Source organism: Aythya ferina (assembly GCF_964211825.1).
Source record: "Aythya ferina genome assembly, chromosome: 17".
Taxonomy (NCBI): domain Eukaryota; kingdom Metazoa; phylum Chordata; class Aves; order Anseriformes; family Anatidae; genus Aythya; species Aythya ferina.
In genome coordinates, this window is record NC_140316.1 from 12,613,727 (window position 1) to 12,635,392 (window position 21,666).

The following is a 21,666-nucleotide window of genomic DNA, read 5'->3' on the forward strand; positions in this document are numbered from 1 at the left end:
GCAAGCTGAGTATCAAATGAGGTGTGTACTCAATTTCAGTGGGGTGCCAGTACATGTAGTGCATTTCTTACAGTATTCACCACTTCAAAATATTAATAGAAGAATTTAATTTCTCCGAAGAACAATTCAACAAAAGGTATTGTAACTGCACTAGGAACCAAACTACACAGAGCTGCTAGCAGGTCAAAGTCATAGGCACAAGACAGTAACACGACCGCTGATGGTTCAGGGAACGCAGTTCACAGCCCCAAGCTGACAGTGATATCTGCAATTGAATCATGTCCATGTCCTCCAGAAGGTGCAGCAGACTCTCTTTATCCAGAGACTGCAGGGAGCCAAACCTGCCGCATCACCTCCTCCACACCAGTTCATTTACCAGGACAGCAGAGGCAGGCCCCATGCAGCACTAAGGGCAGCAGGACTTGGCTCACAATATTCTAGGGGATGATAAGAATAGTCACCATACCCAAACTTCCCATTGTTCCTGTAAGACGTGGTGCTGCCAGCTATCGATGCTTATCATCATCTCTTTGCTTCTTGGTATCTCTCTCTCTGCTCCGGTCTCTCTCTCTGTCTTTCCTGTCTCTGTCCTTCCTGTCTCTTCCTCTGCTCCTCTCATCTTTGGAGTCCCTCTCTCTCTCACTGTCACCCCAAGCCCATGACCGCTCCCTTTCTGGCCATCTCTTTTCTCTGCTCCTTTCATGGTCTCGGTCCCTTGTTCTCCAGTCCCTTGTTCCTTCTCGAGAAAAGTTTCTTTTCTCTGCTGAGCCTTCTCCATAGAAATCATTTTTCACATTTGGCAAATTGATGGGCTTTCGGAAAGGTCTGTCCCGTCCTCCGAACCGTAGCTGCCCGGATTCTTTTTTGCCTCCAAACCCACCTCCAAGCCTCCGAGGAATCCATCCTTTGAGAGTTCTTTCCAGTTCAAAGTCAACAAAGATCTCATGTTGGTCAATAACCAACCTGTTGGCATCTCTGTGGGCCTTCAACAGAGCACGTTCCTCTTTGTACTCAATAAACGCATAACCCTTGGAAAAGCCTGTGACCAAGTCTCGAACCAGACGGATCTTTCTGATGTCTCCATACCGGGAAAAGACCTCCTTTAACTTCTCTTCTGTTGTCTGAAGATTGAGCCTTGCCACAAACAGGGTGAGGTGAGGATCTCCCGTAACTCCCTTGTTGGGTACGTAACGTGCCAGCATAGCCCTCCAGATGGCACGGTCATGGGGCTCTTCGTCCGTGCCATCGATGCTCCCTGCTTTAAGGGGGTCATATTCCTTTGCTATGGGGGCCCAGTCATTCATCGTCTGGTGGAAAAAAATAAATAAATAAGCGTTACACAGACTCACAGGTCACTGCTGTCGTTTTATAAACAAAATCAGGTGGTGCGAGAAGCACTTTTGGCACTGCTGTACAGCATTTTTCACCCAAGAAACCCCAAAAGCGTGACAAAATGGTCATGTCACTGTTGTTAGATCCTGATTTTTCAGCAGGACACCACAGTGTTACCTACACTCCTGCAGGTAGGTGCTGAGGCCCAGCAGCAGCGTTCTGCCTCCACAGCAGCGAGCAGCTCGCGTGAGCACAAACATCTATAAAACGCTGTGAAACCCTTCACGGGGCGGTGCCGGCCACCTCCTACTGCATTACGCTGAAAAACTTTTCCCAGAACACAACAATCCTCAGAAAATAAATAAAAATAAAACCTCCGAAGCCAGCTCCGGGGCCCGGCGGGGCCCTCTCGCGGCTCCCGGAGCCTGCGGCCGGCGCTGCCCCCGCCTGAGGCCGGGCGGGCGCTGAGGGCCCCGGGGCTCTGCGAGCCGACGCCCCCCGTCCTGAGGGGCTCCCCCCGGCCCCAAACCCTTTTCCCTTCCCCCTCACCTCTTCTCACGGCGCGGCCCTACAGGCGGGAGGAGGAGGAGGAGGAGAGGAGCAGCGGCCGCCTCCCCCGAGCCCGCCCCCGGGCTGAGGCGAGCGCTGAGGGGAAGGGGCAGGGCGAGGAGCGGGCTCCGCCATGGAAACCCCCGCGGGGAGGAGGAGGAAGGAGGGCGGCTGAGGGGGGGGTGCTAAGCCCGGCCGGCCCGCCCGCCCCGGGGAAGGGAGGCAGCGGCGGGCATGCAGCACGGCCGGCAGGAGGAGGAGGAAGAAGATGAGGAAGAGGAGGAGGAGGATGAAGGCGGAGGCGCGGAGAGCGCGCTGGAGAAGAGCCCCTTCCAGCTGACGGCTGAGGACGTGTACGACATCTCCTCGGTGGTGGGCCGGGACCTGCTGCAGCTTAGCGCCGGTCCCCGGGCGTCAGCCGCCGCGGCCCGGCTGCAGTTCAGCATCGTCAGGGTGCTGGAGATGCTGGAAGCGTTGGTGAGCGGCGGCAGCCTGGCCGAGGAGAGGCTGAGGCTGGAGCGGGACCGCCTGAGGATGGAGGTGGAGGCGCTGAGGGGAGAGGGAGCCCCGGGCAGCGCCCCGCAGGTGGGTGCGGGACCCCCAGAGAGGGTCGGGGGGCTGCCAGGGAGCTGCGGGGGTCCCTGGGAGCTGCCACATGTTTGTCACGAAACCCAGGCTCACGCCAGAGGGGTTGGAGGGTACCTTTGTCACCGTCTGCAAGCTGTTGTTGCAGCCCAAGGGGTCTCGGAGGGGCCACGGTCCCTCGCTGTAGGTTTACATGTAGAGCTCACAGCAGTTCAGGCACACAGCTGCAGGTTTTCAGAGCGTGGATCCACAGTTGTACAGCTCTCAGCACCTGTCTGTCCCATACAGACACTTTGCCGTTTATCGTACAATAAAGCTTTGGTACTCTGCACAAGGAAAGCTGATGAACATGACAAAAAAAAAAAAAAAAAAAAAAAAGACATTAAGAAAAAGGCCTTAGGAAAATAGAAGTCTCTCCGCTACAGTGTTTCGGTGTGATCATAGGTTTCTCAGCCTCTCTCACCACCAGAAAAGCTTGCTTTCATTTTCAGCTTCCTGGCAAATGAGATCGCAAACTCTTTGGAACAGGCTGGTTTTAGATGTGGTCAGAGCCTCACAGGTAGGCCCCTTACTTGGTTAGGGAAGACAGAGAATAAGAAAAACAGTAACTGCCTAAAAAAAATCAGGATTGTGAAAAACAGATACTAAGAGTTACTATGATTTATAAAAGTCCGAGATTTTACTTTAGGAATGCCCAGTTTATGACAGGTTACAAGATCACGTTCACCCCTTTATTTTACAGCTCAACCTTGGACCAGACAAAATGGTAATAGACCTCACGGATCCAAATCGCCCTCGGTTCACGTTACAAGAGCTGCGAGAAGTCCTGCAGGAGCGTAACCAGCTGAAAGCTCAGCTTCTAGTGGTGCAAGAGGAGCTACAGTGCTATAAAAGGTATATATATCATGCAAAGAACTAACAATGCTGTCTGGGGAGCTTATCAGATCAAAGTATTGCAGGTTTGAGCATCGAATTTGGGCTGGGCACTGTCAAAATATGTGTGAGACATCTGTGCTCCTAAGAGCCTACAAATGAGCAAAGAAATATGGGGGAACAATGAAGTATCCATGCAATATAGTTTTAAAACTGAACTCTCTCTTAGTCTGTGCAGTTAGCAGCCTGCTCTGGTGGTTGTCCCACTGAAAGCCTACGTACGGTTACTGCAACTCCACACACAAGCTGGATTCTCATGCGCACCAATTAACCTATATAGTCACGGCAGTTGCACATGTGTTATTCTTGTCTGAAGCCACATACCAGAAGATCATGGGGATTTCCATCTCACTTTAGTCAAAATTTCCTTCCTCCTCCAACGTGCCTCTTGGGTACAAACGGGGGTATGCTAGCTTATCTACTGTTCCTTTGTCCCCAGAGTGAGTGTAGCATTAATGTAGGCAGCAGACTCTTAAGTTCTTTCATTATCATTGAGAAGATTTTATTTTTAAAGAGTACCAATAGGGATTTGTGTAAGACACTTAAATGATGCAAAACAGGTTCTTTCAGAGAAGGATCTCTGCCTTTCTAGAAGGGAACAGCCTAGGAGAATCAGCGTGCTCCAACAGATGGGATGTAGGAAGGGTCTTTCTCTTGGTGCTACAAATTGCTTCACCTACGAGACTGTTCTCCCCAACTACCCATGCCCCTCATCATCTGGCTGTACTATAAGCTCTTTGGGGCAAGAAATTACTTTTTAATCTAGACACAAGATGTCTGAGCACATAAGATTTCAGTTGAGTTATCTCAGCAACAATCTCTTAGATTTGCTAAGCCTGCCCTTTGCCTTGTCTGTAAGAATCAAGTTAAGCAAAGAAGTTAAAGTTAAATCCAAAAAGTCAGTTTACAAACTGCACAGCACCAGTTCTCACATAACAGTGAGGCACCAACTTCCCCCTCCCAGCTGACTACCTTTGCAGTGCAACCATTGGAATAGCTTCTTGCCTTTGATTTCCCAGCTGTGTTATACAGCTTTCTACATGGCAAGTTAAAAATTAACGGTATGAATGTTTTACATATTTGAGTGAATGTCACGGTGCTTTGTACCTAGAAAATGCATCAAAGCACTACATGAACCAAAAAGCGGCCATGTGGTTTTCTCTTCATGCAGTGTTACAGGTTAAGTCAAAAACCACCATCCCTTTAAGTGTTCACATAAAACTGCAGGGGAAGAGGATAAATCTGAACATGTATTCTAAAATGTCTTGTGTATGTGTTTTCGATGGCCAAAAAGCAGTGCCGCTTAGCTACTTCCAGCCTTCAGCTACTGCAGTAACAAACTTTGATCCACTCAGTTCTTGAGATAAGAGAGGTCAGCTCAGAGTAGTAAGTTAGCATGCTGCAAAAATACAATGTAATATGCAATTGGTAAAAATTTAGCCTGATTGCAAGCAGGAAAAGCTGGTGAAGCTGAAGAATGTGTGGTTACAACCTTGTAAAGTATAACAGCACAAAAGCAGCCTGACAAAATCTACAGCTCAGGCAAAGCCTGTCTTTTCTGCTCTATAGGATGGAAAGAGGAACACTCACCTGCCTTGCAGGGAAAGCTGGGAATCTCCCTTCTGTTCCCAGTTGCGTGGCCTGAGCCTCTGTGGCTGCGCTGAAGGTACAATGGATCCATCCAAGCAAAACATCACTATTTGTGTCTGCATCTTGTTTTTGTCTTTGGACTCATACAAATCCAGTATGTAACTACACTTCCCTTTCACTCATGTTATGGTTTGCCATTTTTCCTTCATTGAAAAGTCAGCTCATTTTTTTTTTTAGTGTCCTCATCACAGCATAGCCTAAGCAAAATTACAATGCAGTAGTTATTCAAGGAAAATATGAATAATTCATTAAAAGGAGTGGGCCAGGCTGCCGCGCCTGTCCTGGGAACACCCCCTCACCCATGTCCCAGGCTGCCCACTGAAGGACTAAACGCGGGCAGCAATGCTATACCATGCTATGCACAAAACCACAAAAAAAAATCCACTTCTCTTGCCAGTGGGATCATCTCACAGACAAAGGACCAAACTCAAGAAGTGGAAAAAAAATCCCATGGCAGCAGCCCAAGAACCAGCAAGGACAAAGAAGAGAAGAAAATCACCAAGCGTCTGTAAGTTTGTGCTGGTTTTTGTTTGTTTTTTTCACCTTTTTTGGCAGAACATGGGACAAGGACATGCCTCACACTTAGTGAATCCAGGGATGAAATCTGAACTTTGGCCTAGTTAGCTGGACATTGTTCTCTCCTCTCTATAAAATTAAAACTTGATAGGGAAATCCTTTCCTGTGGAAAAAGTACTTTACAGGAAAGCAAGCTCCACCCTGGCAAGCAGGGTATCACTTTTTTCTATAAAGAATCAGCATTTCAGAACAAATGTGTGTGAGTTGGGCCCTGTTAGCACATGAAAGCTCATGCCAGCTGTCCCTGGAGGTTTGTTTACATTGTATATACACAGCTGTATGCAGAACCCACATGCTCAAGCCTTGTCCTTAAAAGTCCCCCAAAATAGCAGGACACAGCAGTTGCACCGTATGATCCTGCTTTTCCATTTGTACTTTTTTGTTTTGCAGGTTCTCTTTTAAACATGGAAAATGAACATATTTGAGAACTTTTAACCACTTATGTTCAGAAATGGCACTGCTGAAAGCCTCTGAAGGAGTTCAAAGTCAAGGATTGGAAAATAAAACATCACTCTTACTGTAGAGAAAAAGCAATCTCCTAAGAATTCTGTTGTATATTTTTTCACAGAAGATTTTACCTTAATTTTTTAGAAACTGTTTGACACTTTTTGCATTGTTGGATTCCTGCCAGACATTACCCATCTGGAAAGAATAAACATTTATATGAGTGGGTTTTTTTATTCTTAATAAAAGAGCCTGTGGCCACACATTTATCTGGTCTGCCTATCAAAATGCTCAGCCCAAGATGATTTTATGAGATTTAGATTTTATTTATAAAGGATATATGCCATTCACACATCTTCATAGCAAAGTGCTGGGAAAGAAGCACCCATTCCAATTGTACTTCTCACTGATGTTATATGGAAAGCAATTTCTAAACTGCTTGAAGAAAAGTCCCCTGTTGCTTTTGTTCTGCCCTTCTTTGCATTAGAGGGGCACACGCAGGAGCAACCCTTTAGGGTTAAGATTAAAGATAGAGGACAGCACAGCAAGGGAAAAGCTGCCACATTGTGCTTCGCACACATCAAGGACTGGTAACGTTTCAGAGGCACAGACAAACTCAAACTGGAACAGATGCACCAGACATTTCAGTTGACAGCTGAGGGCCTTATGTGGCAGACAGTTGTGTTTTTTTCATAAGCTTGAGTTTGCAGTTAGCTGATACGAGCTGTGTATTAGCCTAAGTAATGACACTTATCACTAGCAGAACGATATAGGGCAAACAGAAGAGTAGAAAAAGCTTGAAAAATACCAATTAGATTCCACATTTAGAAAAAGCAGAATTTCAAGAGCAGTAGTCTCTGAACAGACATAAAAAGAGAAGTGACAGGAACCCAACTATGATCTTACACTCTTCAGAAATAAAAGCAGGTTCTGAAGTCCTTTGATTCCCTCTCATATGCTAGCAGCATGAAAAATGTAGGGCACCTTGCATATCTGCTCAGACACACAATGCAAACGTGGCTCTGCAGAAGGCAGGACTGCAGGCTCAGAATTTATTGGCAACTGTACATTAATTAGCAAGGTGACAAAGATGGTTGACCGAGGTAGGTTAGTTTACAGTTAACACAGCCAGTGCATTGAAATTATGAAATAACTTTGTCATCTTCAAAATACTGATAAGCCTTGTTCCTATGCCTGAGATTTTCTAGAGCAACTTCTTCCCTGCTACCATGCTCTATCTTCTTTCAAGGGTGTATAGTTAAAGGGAAAAAAAAAAAACATAAGGCCTTGTCAACAGCCAGGATACATATCTGACCTGGAAAGATGTAAACGTGTTCTGAAATGCAAATTCCTGGGTGATTCATCCAAAGATGTATTTTCCAGGATCCTTGGGGGGTGGGCGGGTATGGGGGGAGGTGTTGGGGATTATGCCCAAACCCACAGTAATTATGCTATCAAATCTTTATCTGAAGTTGTTTCATTAAGTACAGAAATTAAACAGATGAGTGTAAGAGTACCAGCTTGCCAAGGAGGTACAGAAGACTGTAACATAGCCCTTCTTTACTGCTAGTTGAAGGAGACAATGAACGCAGCAATTATTCAAGTTGCTACTGAAGATGTTCTTTATTGAAAACTAGAAGCAGGGGTTCACCAGTTAGAGGGGACAGAAGAGCACCCCAACCTTTTGGGGCTATTCTTTTCTGGCACCATCACAGCTGTATCCATCCAGTCTGGTATCAAGTGAACTGCCCAACTTCTCTCAGAATGGAAGCAAATTCCTTGGCTAGGGCAGGTTAGAGCCCTGCTAAAGCAACCTTTCTGCCTCCGGTAAAGAGGAACAAGCCTTATGAGAGACATTTAACTCCCAACCCAAGGACATCTTTCCCTGCTAAGTGCTTTAAACCTTATTTAGAAGGCGAATCCTTCCTATAAGGCACAAGGATAAAATCAGAACTGTGTGTTCTTGTGAAAATTATTTTGAAATATATACACACAAACATATATATGCACACATATATACATACACTTGTATATATAGCTCCTAGAAAAGTAAAAGATACATTCTCAGTGCAATATCAGCTTTATTACCATCTTCCGATGCAGTGCTACTTGATTACCAGTTAAGCATTTCAGAGAAGACATTTTCCTTTTTATGTAAAACAGGGAGAGATTCTCCCTTTCTCATTTACGGAAGTGATGCTGAAGAACAGAGGTTTTAAGCTATTTAACCTGATATAGAACAAGCAAATGTTTAAATAAAGAACAAATAAAGAAGCATTTGATTCCAATTTTGACTTCAGGGAAGCACTCTACTAGAACAGGGTACTGTACACTGCTGTAGCGTCTCTGTTACTGAGACCGAACAGAAATCACTGCCAACTAGAACAAGTCAGCCAAAGAAGCTTACTTGTAACTCAGTACATGTAAGGTAACAGGTCTCCAGTTAATCCTTCAGAAATTGTGAAAATACAAAGGCTTTCTCTGCTGAGCTTGCCTAGTGTTGAATGGTAAATAACATTAAGCATTTAATGGCTAATGATTTTCACAGCTTTCCTTCAAAATGCTAACGATCTGCAATGGAGACAGGTACTATAGCAGCCACTTCATCAATAATAAATATATTCTTTATTTTACAGAGACATTGTCTTCAAGTTTTTAATTTAAAAAATACATCACTAAGCCACCTCTCTTGCTGCTGGAGCATACAACCACGATGTTGTTGCTGTCTAACCTATCACATAGGCAAGCATGTAAGATTGTCCTAGAGGGCATTAGCTGGAGCAGCTGCAGCCTTCAAGACTTGAGGAGTAGAAGACATTAACAGAGCCACAGACCCCTTGCCGACATCTTCCAGCAGCAAGCGTGGCTGATGGCTCACAGCCATCTTCATCTACACACATGCCAAGCCTGCCTTGGCAAAAATTCCAACCGGTAAGAATTAATCTTTAACATAAAGGACCTGCATTGTATATTGCCCGCCTATACCACCCATTTGGTTCTCCAACAGTCGTGTTACAAACATCTGTAAGATGCCAAACGCTCAGCTCCCATTTAAGACAGTGGGACCAGACCGTGCTGGACAGACCTACAGGACCAGGCAATAAGGAATCTACTTTCTTCATTGCATGAACTCCATCATTACAGTTTGAAGCTGCATATGAAGATGACTCCTATTTTTGGAACCACTATGCTCTATTTCAAGCATTCACAGTAAATAAATAGCTTCTGATGTGGCTAGTTAGCATAGAAAGGCAATAAAAAATTTTTGGAGAGAGCTTCTTTTGCTTCTTTAAAACCCTCTAGGAGACACCTCCAAGAATCAGCCGTCAACTATAAAAAGGTACCATCTCAAATTTAGAAAATAAGTAATGTCAAGCATTGATTCTCACTGTGAAGTTACAGCTCCACATTTGTAATCAGTATCAACCCAGTCTATCAAAATCCATCCACATTTGGCTTGGAGTCATTTCTCTGATGAAAGCAGCCAATTTGACCATCCATTTCCCTCAGCACAAGTGCATTTAAACTTCATTGCCAGAGACACCGCACTGGAAGAGACTTAGATCCCTAACACAGATTTGAGAATGATAGAAACAATAGCGTCCATCTCAAAAAAAATCCTGTCAGCACTGGGATGTAAACAAGTCTGACAAGTAGACAAGCCATTGGATGTAAGAGTCAGCATACGAAAGTACATCTGCTGTCATAAAGCTAATGCCAAGTTCATCACCCCACAAAACGGAGCATGAGATTTCATTGCAAAAGTAGAAGCACAACCCAAATGATTACGTTTCAATCTGTGCAGGTCTTCGCATGCTCAGGTGGCACGGGTCACTATGAAAAAGTGTTCAGTTTTTAGGGAGGGTTTCCTTTTACAATATAAAAGTTTTGGCAATCTAATGTCAATTACTCAAGCCTGCCTGGAGATCTGGAATAGGAATTTAAAAACTGCAAAGCAAAAAGGTAGTTTTCAAGGAGCTCAGAACACCATAAGCAGTCCACTAAGAAAGCTGAGGGAAATGAGGGCAGGAGAAAATAAAATAAAAATCCACTGACTCCTTGTAGAGCGTGCTCAGTCCAAAAAAAATAGAAACCCACACACAAAATCACACCCAAAGATGAAGAGTTAGTGTTTCAGCCATGGATGTGCTGCAATGGAAGCTTTGCTTCTGTCTCCATAGTCGTACAACAGTTCTTCACCTGCTTTAATGTCTCTGGAAGCTATCAGTATGAGATGAGGCACACCATCAATGTCATGGAGCTTTGTTTGACAATTGCCACATTTGCTGTGATTAATCAGTCTTCCCAGACGATTAGTTTCTTTTGTAGCATCAACACTGAAAGAATAAGAACAGAGTGCAGGATTGCTCTATGTCATGCACAAGTCATGTCAGGGGACAAAAAACAAAGTGCAAGCCAGATAAAGACTTAGGAATTCAAACAAGGCTCAAAAAAAAATGAAGGAAAAAGATCATCACGGAATATTCATATGTTTAAACAGTATGTAAGAACTATGTAGGTTAACCAAAGTAATTCTGGAAGACTTGTAAGTTACCAGAGAAATGAATGCTTCAGACTATGTTCTCAAGTTGCCTGTTTCTAAGCAGCTCTCAATTGTTCCCAAGGAATAGCACAACCCAAATGCAGGACAACACCAGAAAGGCTTTATACCTTCACAAAATCTCCCTCAAGAAAACTGTGTCAAAGCTAAATAGTCTCCACAGAGTAAGCAAGTGAAAAATGAAAAAGCCTCTACTCACAGAGAAGATAATGCCCAAAGGCTACGTGTCCAGCTTCCAGAGACACATCTTAAAGCTCTAGTGCCTCAGTGCTCTAAGAATTACAATGGCAGCTATTGCTATGACATCTAGACTGCAAGGCAGATACTCAGAATACAGAGCTCTTCAAGGTAATTAACAGACAGGTTAACTAACCCACACTCCAGTCTATAGTAACATCGGCCAAGGAAGAAAGAAGGTAGAACATTTGCTTTAGAAGAATTGGAGTTAGGGGCAAATAAAACAGCAGAGTGATAAAGCACGCACATGAGGTTGTTGCCAGGTACTAGAGAAAGAAAGACCCAGTCAAGTACGGCTGAAGGAGGTGTTTCTCTTACAGGGTCTGTCCGTACTGCTTTTCGAAGAAGTCATTACAACTCAGGAGAAGTAAACAATTTTACAGAACAGTGAGTTGAGGCAGAAATCCATGGCAAAGCTGTAAACCTCATCCAAGCAGATACAGCTTTCCACATAGCTTGTGCTGTGCTTCAGAGAAGGCGGCTTTGAGTCATCTGCCATTCCTTTTAGCCTTGAGGTACAGGAGGCTCTTGGACTGTGAAACAGTGCTCCAAGAAAATTCCCTAATTCATGGCTCCCAATAAAAATTGTATGAAAACACCACAAGAAAAACCAGCAAAGTTTCTACTGCTCAACTACTAAAGTCCAAAGAAGCTTACCAGTACGTTTTGCTGAGGTACTGAAAATAGTACATATAGCAGCCTGTGGATGGATCTTGAGCATACACGGCTTCCCGCTTTTTAGCATCAGTGATCTCTATGAGATCCCCATGATATTCCACTACAAATTCTCCTCGATTAAAATGTTTAGTAGCAATTACGCCTCTCCCTTTGCCATCAATGTAATCAATCTGTTGAGTTGAAAAGAAAATCAGCTGGGAAATTACAAAGTATTTACATGACTGCAAATATGCCATTTACTAGGAAATGAGCGTGCGTCACATTTGTCACAAACACCATGCCGTAGCAGTTTTTAATGTGTTGCAGACAGAGTTGGGGAAGCACAATGCATGATATCATGGAAGAATCAGGATGAGTTCAAGATGCAACCTACAAGTTACCATGGATTTTGATAAAAAGGAACTAAGAATTACTTTAAATAAATTACATACGCAGAAGTTATCCATTTTTCCTTTTAAACTACCTACTGAGGGACTAAGCTTTTCCATTTCAAGGGCACCATCAGCAGGCACAGGAAGAAATGTCAGAGGTACAGAAAGATCAATCACAGAAGTCACATTTGTCACTCACTAGTGTATTTTATTATTTTGCCCCCAGCCTAACCTGGGCAACTCTCCCACTCCAAGAAAGTTATCCAATCACCATCCTAGAAGATCCAGTGTTAACTGCGGGGTGGGGGGGAGGTTCACAGCTCTCTTGCACTTCCAGGAGCTACTTCTGCTTTAAACTCTAGAAGGGGTGGTCAGAGTAACCCAAACAGTAAGCAGCTGGTGCCAATAACTAACATTTGCTGCCACTGGGAAGAGAACCAGTAGAATCAATTAGCTTCAGTGCCATAATGAAGAACCCACAGCAACTAGCTGTACACAGGATAAGAGAATTTGTAACCATTCAGTGGGTATATGGGTATTACCTTTTGTACGTATTACAGTTAAGAGGATATATCTAACCCCATTTTTGGGAAGAATATGTTCTTCAGAGTCAAGTATTACCCATTCAAAAGGGGTAGACAGTGTGCTCCACTTTCATCTTTCTACCAAGGAACTGGAACAGTTCTGAGTTCTGCAACTTTCTCTTTAAACAGATTAAGAGCAACAGACTGCCCAGCTACTCGGGTTGACACTGCAATTACCTTCATTCCTTCCTCTTTCCCGCTTGTAATTAGTTCATCTATTTTCCTCCTTTCCTCAGTCTGGGGAAGAAACAAGACAAAACACACGGCCACATTATTCTTTCAGATTTTGTAGTTTGTACCAGAGCTAAGAGTAAACAATTAGACAGTGACACTCATTTTTCCAAACCATCCCATCCTCCTAAAATTGTAGAGACTTCTACCCTCCCGCCCCAAAGATGTATCATCATCTAGATTCTATGTTAAAAGAAATGGATCAACATCTCTGTACTTTAGAAGTGTTTTTAACAATACCAGTGAACTGGCTAACATTACCATTAACATTTCCACATAGTGGAAACACTGATAGTTATATGCTTTCTCAAACACTCAATTAAATGGCAACATTATAAGCAATGTGATTTTAACAAGAAGCACTACCTCCAATTCAGATTTGCTCTTCCTGGAACTTCTTCTAACTGGGTAATAATCTGTCACTTTTCGATTTGGGGTTCTTCCTTGCGTTCTAAGGAATAAGAAAAATAAGGATCACACATCAGACTATTTCTGAAGTTACACCTCTAGAACAAGTACCTGTAAAAAAGTTTTTGCTTTCAGCTTGGTATGGTGAAAGTTGATCAAGATGAATCAATGTTTCTCCTCCCAAGCCATGAGCTACATCCTCTACTAGTCCTTTATCCACAGGAATGAGATACCACTGGAAATCAACTGAAACAACTCTGAAACCCTATTGCCCTTTCCAGAAGGGTCTCTAAAATTTAGGTAATAAACCGTTTGGCAAAGAATTCATTAATATTAGGTTACATCACTGCAATAACATGAGAAAGGGTTCCAGCTCAGCCAGAAAGCCACCATCTGCAATTAATCCAATATCCTGTTTCTGGCAAGATACACTCCCATTTGTCCACAGAAAAGTAGGTCTTAATGGTTCGTTAATTTCATTTTCTAGAGGTGATCAGCAAGTATTTCACTTCAGTTAAAATACACAAGCCCTGCTTGCAGGAAAAGGTAATCTGCATGAAGATGCGTACTTTGAGTGCTATTTTATATTTTCAAACATGCTATTCTTGAGGAAAAGTCATATTTAAAATTTATTCCCTCCAACATAGCCATGTGCTTAAACAAACAAGAGAAACATTAATGACAAGTCTGACTATATCTCCTCTGAGCATAAAATGTAGATCAAGCCTCCCAGTACAAAAGGACATAAAGCAGAAGAGCTTTTACAATTCAGAAGCCACTCACTTTCTCCTTGGTCCGCGTTTTGTTTTAACCATCTTTTTCTGAGCTGGCTTTGCATTGGCCTCATCAGCACCATCGGAAGGCAGGGGAGTCTTCTCAGTTTCTGCAGTTTCTTGGTTTTGATCAGAAGAGGGTACCGGAGTATTGCACCCACTTTCTTTTTCTTTCTGGTCGTCTGGTTTCATAGCACCTTCAATTATATTGCTACCATTCTTTTTTTCTGGTGACAGGAAAATAAAGTAAGGCTCTGAACTCAAGATCATCTATACCAGAGTACTTTTAAATGAATTCCAATGGTTTCTAGTCCAAGTTTCTAGTTCTGTCAAACAGGAGAAAGAGGAAGGGAATGAATGATACAATCTCTTTGTGCTAGAACCCAGACACTTACTAGACTCTTGAGCACTCATTGCTACACTACATGCAGTACAGAGGGAGGCATGAACAGAGAAAAAGATAAAACAGAGCCTGAGTACCTTGTCATGATCGGAAAACTGAGCAGCAAACCTGACCTGAACCCGTAGCACCTTCAGTCCGGTATTTGAGCCAAGTGCTCAGTTTGTCAGTCGGTGCCTTTGGCATTCTAAGCTATCATGTTGCTACTGATGAATCAGCACCCTGCACTGAAGGAGCACAGGTCTCTGGATCCTGCACTGCTGTGATCAATAGCCTCGCAGGCTGGTACAAAGCAGTCAATACCACTCAGGAATCCAAAGGTTACACTTACAAGAAAAAGCCTAATCCACGCCCATTCCATTTTCTTTGCTGAGTGCATCATACCTTGAGCTGACCACATCCTCCTGCTCAGCTCACTGATTTAGAGGTAAATAAGCATGCCTTAAGACTTAATAAAGTTTTTATATAAGGCAAATTACCAGGTTGAAGCCCCACATGACAAAACAGATGCTTCGATCTCAGTAGAGAAATGAAGCACAGCTGAAAGGCCACAGCTCCGCTGCAGAACAGGCTAAAGCCATCTTCACCTTCTTGTTAAAACTTGGGAGCTAAAGCTCTCAGGTCCCAGAAAACCTCAGGCTCCCTGTGCTAAATGGGGCTTAAAACACCTACTTGCTACAAGTGTTTGCATCAGAACATTTTGACAGCTTACCACAGTTAACAACTGCACCTTTAAACAGAAACTAGCTGATCTGTTTTTCCATCAATGCCCCGTAAATCCAGGGCCTAAGTTTTGAAAAGGATAAGGACACCATCACCCCCATAGAGTCTCTGTTTGCTGTTAAGAGCTGTAGGACTGGGAAAGCAACCGGGGCAGGGAGCTGCCTGGCCTCCTGAGGTTCTGAAACTAGGAAGGGAGGAGGAAAGAATGTCTCGTAAAGCCAATAATCCAAATATCAAGCTTACCATCTCCTTTTCTGTTGGTTTCATTTAGTGTTTTGCCCTGACATTTCACCTCGTGATACATGACCGAGTTTTCTTCTTGAAGTGGGGGGCGAGCACCAGGAGTTTTGCTAGGATTCAGGTAGCTGCAGATTTTGGATTGACCAATAAACACATTCTCCTAAAACAGAGCCACACAAAAATCAGTACATTACAGACGTGCCAGGAACCTCCAGCTGGTATCCACAACGCGCTGCAAAAACAAGGCTGACAGCTGACTGGGCAAACGTAAGTTATATTGCCGTAATGCCTCATGTTTGCTACCGTTGCTATTTCTACTACATGAAAACATAATTGTGGTAAGCGCTTGGAGAACTTTACTAATGCAAACTTTCAGTTCAAGAAGAGACTCACATGAAATGTGGTAGGATGGGATATTCATAACTACAGTTTCCGTCCTGTGCTTCAGAATGTGAACCCTGGTACTAAAAAAATAACCAAGCTATTCAGAGGGCAAGCCAAGAGAAGTACAAATAACACAGCAAGAACTGCACAAGCCTCAGACATATCTCTCACAGTCAGAGAGGTACGAGCTTGCCCAAACACTCTTGTAAAGCGTCAAATATCACTGCCATTAACTATATGCTCTACTGAGCAACACTGAGGACAGGAATCAGTTTTGGACAGCCTACTTTGAGTGACATCTCTCAGTAAGGTCTGGGAGATAAACAATGCTATCTTTTCTTTATCCGTTATAACACAAAATAAAGTCTAGATGTTGTTGACGGCATAAAAAACACATAAGAGCCTGGGCAAAACACGTGGTCCCAGGAGGATAATGGTGAAGGCTCTGATGTGGTTAAACACCAAAAAGACCAGGGTTTGTGTGTGGGCTCAGGCTCGGAGAACAGCAGCCGTGAGGAGCACAGACCTAGCAGTTCCGTGGAGCTGGGCCGCCTTTGCTTTTATGGTCTCTGCCACCTGGCCAGGCCTGACTGCACTGTGTGCAGAGGGCACACGGATTGCAACTGTGAGCCTCAGTGTCTGGGCAAACAGAGGCAGCTTGGCTAGAGCAAGCTTGCCTTGGCATATTTCGACTCAACTAAAAGCACTTACAGGCACCGCAACCCAGATGAAACAACAAAAAAATGCCTCCTTTTTAAGCATACAAAGGTTCTCATTGGTTAAAAAACAAAATAGCTCAAAGATGTCACTTGACTAAACTAATGGTCCGGTGTATGCTGTCCCATAAAACTAGTAAAGTAAACAAAGCATGCAATAGAATACCAACAATAATTTTAATAGTTATTAAGACATGAGTAACATACTCAGTGCATACATAATTCATACTTAAAATAAAACCAGTTAAAGGCTCAAATCTTAAAGCATAAATAAATTTCAGTAAGAATTAGGCTTGCAGCAGAACAACCTGAGAAGGAGCAAGTCCATTTAACTGTAAGGATTAAGTGCTACAAAAGCACTGCATTTTAACAAATGCAAGCAGTGAACCCTGCACTGAGAAAATCTTTGAGTTTAGTGAGAACCTAAAATATGGGCATTTCCGGAGAAAGCCAGAAGCAGCCAACTGCAGCAGTTCACCTGCCAAAGAAGCCTCCTGGCTTTGAGCTTGCTGTTAGCAGGCACTAAACAGCCACTTTTTCAGCACAGCCTCCTCCCCAGTTCCCAATTCCCCTCCTGCTGCGCTGTCAGCTACAGAGGCATGGCTGCCACGTCTTTGTCTGTGCCAGGCTTCAGACCTAGAGCAAACATTTTCTCAGCACAGCAGAGCACATTAAGAGCTGATGAGGGAGGCTGGGTTTTGATACAATACCCACTGTTATTTCCACGGAGACTTAAACGCAAAGGGATTACCAACCTCTAGCTAGATACCTCTAGGATGACCACAGGGCACAGGAAATGTCACGAATATCACCCACCCTGGGGCCTGCAGCCTGGCTGACAGCAGCACCGGGCGCTCTCAGGACAGCTGGCAGCAGGGCACAGAGGGACACGGCCGCAGCCCTATCCCCCTCACACTCCCCCCATTCCTGACCCATCCCAGGAACCCCACAGGCCCGGCTCCCGGGTAGCCGAGGCTCCGCACGGCCGCTACCGCCCTGTGAGGGTAACCGGGGGTCACGGCAGGCCCTAGGAGCCTCCCGCCCCGCTCGGGGCCCGAGCAGCGCTTACCCCACCGGCCCGGGGGCGGCCGGGGCCCTTCCTCTCGGCGTTCTCGGGGCTCGCCTCCTCCGCGCCGCCCGCCCTGGCCTTGGGCATGTTCTTCCCTAGGAGCGAGAGGAGAAGAGCGGCAGCTGAGCCATGGCCGGCGCTGCCTCCGGGCCGCCGTCATCGCCCGCCCGCCGCGGCCTGCGCCATGTTTAAAGGGCTCGCTGCTCCCGGCAGGCCGAGCCGCGGCGGCCCAGCCCCTTCCCGGCGAGCTGCGCACACCGCGCGGGGGAGGAGTCCCGCCGGCACCTCCCGGGAGGAGCCTCCGCGCCCCGGCCGCCCCGCAGCCGCCGGGAGCCCCGAGCGCCGCCTTGCCCCGCGCCGCGGAGACCCCGCCGCCACCCCCGGCCCTGCTGCCTCGCCCCTCAGAGCTCCGGCACCTTTCGCCATGGCGGCGGCGGCGCGGCCGGGCCCGGCGCTCAGCAGCCCCCCGCGGCCGGGCTCCGCCGCCGCCCTCCCCGGGAGCTCCCCCGCCGCCGCCAACTGCTCCGCGGGGAGACGCCGCGCCCTGCGCCGCCTTCCCATTGGTTCAGAGCGCTGTCAGTAAGCGCTGCCGCGCCCTCTGATTGGGTGTCTTGGCGCAGCCCCGCCCTCTCCGTGTCAAACGGAGCTGGGGCAAGCTCCCGGGAACGGCGTTTAAACGCGCGTTCCGCGGGCGCTGATTGGCCCGCGCGAAGGGCAACGGTCGCTCTGATTGGCGGAGAGCAGGAGGACCGCCCCCAAAGGCGCGGGGCTGCGCCACGTGGGTGGGGGCGGGGAGGGCGCCACCGGGGCCCGTCCTGGCCCTCCCCGCACCGGCACCGGGCGCGGCCCAAGGGCACCGGAATAAAACGAGCAGGGAACGGCGGGGCCGCCCCGGCCGCCCGAAGCACCTGTAGGGCCGTGAGCGCCCTGCTCGCAGCCCCAAGCGCATGCGATGAAATACCGGGGAATTGGCGTCAGCGGGGTGGAACCGGTGATAAACCCGGGACACGAGGGAGTGGAACCGGGTGAAGGGGAACCGGCGGCGCGGCGCGCACCAGCGGGAGGCTCTGTGTTGGCAGTGCGAAGTCAGGAAGCTGCCGCGCACGCATGGCCAAGCAGAGCAGTGACACCGAACAGCAAGGCGCCGCCAGGCTCCCTTATTTCTGCCCTATTTCCCTTTTAGGACTCCTCTAACGACAGCGACCGGCGTGCCCGGGGCATGGACCGACAGCCACGCGGCCCCTGTGCCTCCACCGTGGCGAATGGTTGCCCACTGGCACCTTAGCAGTGGCCACTTGTCCTCTTGGGTATCCACACAGGGCTTTGTCAACCTGCTGAAGGTGTCGGTACCAATGAAAACTACCCCTCTCCTTAAGAAGAAAACAGAAAATAAATAAAAAACAACACTGTGAGCGTCAGGAGGTGCCCAGGTGCTTTGAGAAAAGGCAGCAGAAGCCCAGCTCTGCACCCTCCGTGGCAACGCTGCTGCTTTTCAGGGAGGTGACCCCAATGTAGGGCGTTTTCCTGTAAACTTAGCAGAGAAGGGGCTGCTGCCAGCTGGGCATTGTGTCCTCAGGCAGCACCACTACGACAGGCACACCAGGCTCTCTGGAGAAGCACTGGAGCTCTTGGCAGAATCTGGGCTGATTTTTCCACCCCAGTTCACGCTGTGCTTTTGACACGACTACGATGTCACGGGGGAAAAAAATCCTGCATAAATTGTTAATGACGATTCCCTTCCTGCAGTAATTTGGGAATAGTATTTGTTGTATCCTGGGGAAGGTCTGGAAATTCCTTTCCTATCGCTTTGCTCAGTTTATTTTTATTTAATCTCAGATATTTCTTAATATTTTATGTATGTATAACAAAGCAACCGAGTTGGCATCGAAGCCGTCCAGGCAGCCGCTAGAGGGCAAAGCAAGCTAAATCATTTTCATCTCTAGAGCAACAAAGAAAACGGCGTCATCCCCAGCTGGCCTCCGCTCCCCACAGAAGGGGCTGGTTTCCCCGCGTCAGCTCCTCGGGGAGCTGTGGCCAAAAAGCCAGCGCCGAGGGGAAGTTCCAGCGTTATCGGCCCGCAGCCCACGGAGGATGTGCCTGCCGCCAGTGCCAGTCACCGTGACTCGGCGTGCAGCGTCGGCCTGCTGAGTGCTCCAGAGAGAGCAGCAGGGCTCCTCCTCGCACCAGCTGTGGAACCCAGTGACCCAATTCTCATCTCCCAGAGAGTGTTGGAGCAGCTCCTCGGAGCACTGCCTTCTGACAGTGAAATGTGAAATGGACAGCAAGAGAAATAATGAGCAAAGCGCTGGGTGTGCTCAGAAAAGAAAGAAAATTTCAAGAGTAAATACATCCAGTCTCCATTAACACTTCAACGAGTTTCTTAAACGTCTTTTTAGGACTGGGTGCCTCTGAATCTGACAGTTAAATTTCTTTCAGACACACCACAAAGACACACTTGTTAAGTATTTCCAACTGAGCACGAGTGATTGCTGCGCATCTCACTTTCCCACCTGTCAAATTTGCGATGAAGCATCACAACATTTACACAGATTGCTTCTCTACGAGATGAAATGCTGACAATTTTGTGTTTCAGCCACTGTACCTCTCCCTCGGAAAGGAAGTAAAAATAAATGCCTTGAGGGTAACTGCTGAATACTACGCTAAGCAATGTTATTTTGCAAAGTTGTATAGAAAAATGTTAGTAGGCATCAATTCCATTTCCCTGATTATAAAAATACATTCAGAGTAGCATCTACCCTGTAAATGCTTTGTACCCAGTGGTAAAAAAATAATTTCTCTAACCAAAAAGTGCATTCGGTGACATACTTATTTCATATTTCAGGTCATAGGGAAATAGCTTTTCATGTGGTAATTACACGTGAGCAGGGAGCAGCAGTGCCACCAGCGAGTTACTCACCTCCCAGTCGAGGATGATCATAAACTCTGCTCCTGGGCCTTTTCAACTCAAGACATCAGAAATGTCACTTTCTTGTCATGATTGTGTGGTGCTGTTCAGATGCATTTAGCGTTAAATATGCTGCACGTGACCTGTACTCCTTTGTGCCTTTACTTGAGGTATGTAGAGGGCAACAGTCGAGAAGTGAGGTGCCATTTAAATTGTTCTAATCTCTGGCCAGCCGTCTGTCATCTTTTCCTCCATTTAGTGTCTGAAGCATCACTGATTGATCTAAATTACTTAGATCTTAAATTGCCTAACTTTTATTGCTTGATTTTTGTGTAATAAAAAGAAGGGGGTGGACTTGGATAAAATTGAATGCGCAGTACTTAACATTTTAAACAGATTTCACTACCGCCCACGCTTTATGCCTGCTTCAACTTTGTGAAAATCCTTCGAAACTGTTGCATTCTTACACAACTGGGTAAACCTTTTGACGAAAGCCTTCCTTTTAGCAAAAAAACGAGTCTGAGGGCCTTCAGTGGCACAATGCTCTCCAGACGTAGAGCCAGCCCGTGCAGCCGGCGGGTTCTCAAGCAGCCAGGTCTTTGCGGCAGCGATTCCCACACCCTGCGGCCCACCCGGCAGGGCCGAGCCGTGTGGGGGCACGGCCGGGGGGCACCCCCAGGCCGGCCTCGACCGCATTCTCCTCAAGGGGTCGGGCAGCTCCTCTCAGGGGAGCGGCGGAAAGGGGCGATCCTCGCCGGTGGGGGGCGCAGGAACGTGCCCAAGCCCCGCAGACCCCCGGAGAGCCCCGCGGATGGCGGCGGGCCGGGGCCGGGGCCGGGGCCGAGCCCCCCCCGGGTCTTCAGGACCGGCCCCGCTCCGCCGCCTCAGGCGCCGCTTCAGCACTGCGCATGCGCCTGAGCTTCAGCACAGCACCCCTCCGCGGCGCCTCAGCGGCGCGCATGCGCACAAGCACACCCCCATCGCCTCAACAGCGCGCATGTGCCTGAGCGCCACCCCCGCCCTGCCGCCGCGCATGCGCACCGTCTCCCACCCCTCCCGCCGCGCAGCCCCTGGCTCTTTTTTCTTCCCATGATGCCCCGCGCGGGGCGGGTCTCGCGAGAGCGCCGCTTCTCGCGTCCCCGCCGCGGCCGCCATCTTGGAGGCACCGGGATCACGTGACCGCCTGCAGCCGCTCGCCTCCGCCTTCCCCTCCCCCACCCCCGGGAACCGGGCCCGGCCCGGCCCCTCCCGGCTCCGGCCGCCGCCCCGAGGCTGGGCCCGGCGCTTTTTTGAGAACTCGGGAGCCTCTCGCCGTTT

The 21,666-nt window shown here is 47.2% G+C and overlaps 3 protein-coding genes and 1 long non-coding RNA gene across 13 annotated transcripts; 2 read left to right on the forward strand and 2 right to left on the reverse strand.

Moving 5' to 3' along the window:
* Positions 1-90: 90 nt before the first annotated feature.
* Positions 91-20,471, reverse strand: SNRNP35 (small nuclear ribonucleoprotein U11/U12 subunit 35). 6 transcript variants are annotated; one of them, XM_084539397.1, is made up of 3 exons: positions 20,362-20,471; positions 2,584-2,806; positions 91-1,307 (listed from the first exon to the last, which is right to left on the reverse strand). In XM_084539397.1, exon 3 carries the CDS (start codon positions 1,302-1,304, stop codon positions 507-509), a length of 798 nt encoding a protein of 265 aa, XP_084395523.1. In that variant the 5' UTR covers positions 1,305-1,307; positions 2,584-2,806; positions 20,362-20,471; the 3' UTR covers positions 91-506. The 6 variants fall into 6 exon arrangements, with proteins under 6 accessions (XP_084395523.1, XP_084395521.1, XP_084395522.1 ...); XM_084539395.1 differs by lacking the exon at positions 20,362-20,471 and adding an exon at positions 4,990-5,115; XM_084539396.1 differs by lacking the exon at positions 20,362-20,471 and adding an exon at positions 4,994-5,011.
* RILPL2 (Rab interacting lysosomal protein like 2) lies at positions 1,997-6,334 on the forward strand. Of its 2 annotated transcripts, none has more exons than XM_084539401.1 (4): positions 1,997-2,466; positions 3,209-3,360; positions 5,447-5,557; positions 6,016-6,334. In XM_084539401.1, the coding sequence occupies exons 1-4, from the start codon at positions 2,116-2,118 to the stop codon at positions 6,038-6,040; spliced, it is 639 nt and encodes a 212-aa protein (XP_084395527.1). In that variant the 5' UTR covers positions 1,997-2,115; the 3' UTR covers positions 6,041-6,334. The 2 variants fall into 2 exon arrangements, 1 of the variants encoding a protein (XP_084395527.1); XR_014698847.1 differs by having other exon boundaries at positions 2,116-2,466; positions 4,969-5,557.
* Positions 7,665-20,498, reverse strand: KMT5A (lysine methyltransferase 5A). Of its 3 annotated transcripts, none has more exons than XM_084539392.1 (8): positions 20,362-20,498; positions 17,445-17,539; positions 15,279-15,435; positions 13,923-14,139; positions 13,098-13,182; positions 12,678-12,737; positions 11,525-11,715; positions 7,665-10,406 (listed from the first exon to the last, which is right to left on the reverse strand). In XM_084539392.1, exons 2-8 carry the CDS (start codon positions 17,529-17,531, stop codon positions 10,196-10,198), a joined length of 1,008 nt encoding a protein of 335 aa, XP_084395518.1. In that variant the 5' UTR covers positions 17,532-17,539; positions 20,362-20,498; the 3' UTR covers positions 7,665-10,195. The 3 variants fall into 3 exon arrangements, with proteins under 3 accessions (XP_084395518.1, XP_084395517.1, XP_084395519.1); XM_084539391.1 differs by lacking the exon at positions 20,362-20,498 and adding an exon at positions 17,861-18,084; XM_084539393.1 differs by lacking the exon at positions 17,445-17,539 and having other exon boundaries at positions 20,362-20,477.
* Positions 18,111-20,097, forward strand: LOC311446345. 2 transcript variants are annotated; one of them, XR_014698848.1, is made up of 2 exons: positions 18,111-18,491; positions 18,628-20,097. It is a non-coding gene; the product is annotated as an uncharacterized lncRNA (long non-coding RNA). The 2 variants fall into 2 exon arrangements; XR_014698849.1 differs by having other exon boundaries at positions 18,111-18,435.
* Positions 20,499-21,666: the final 1,168 nt, after the last annotated feature.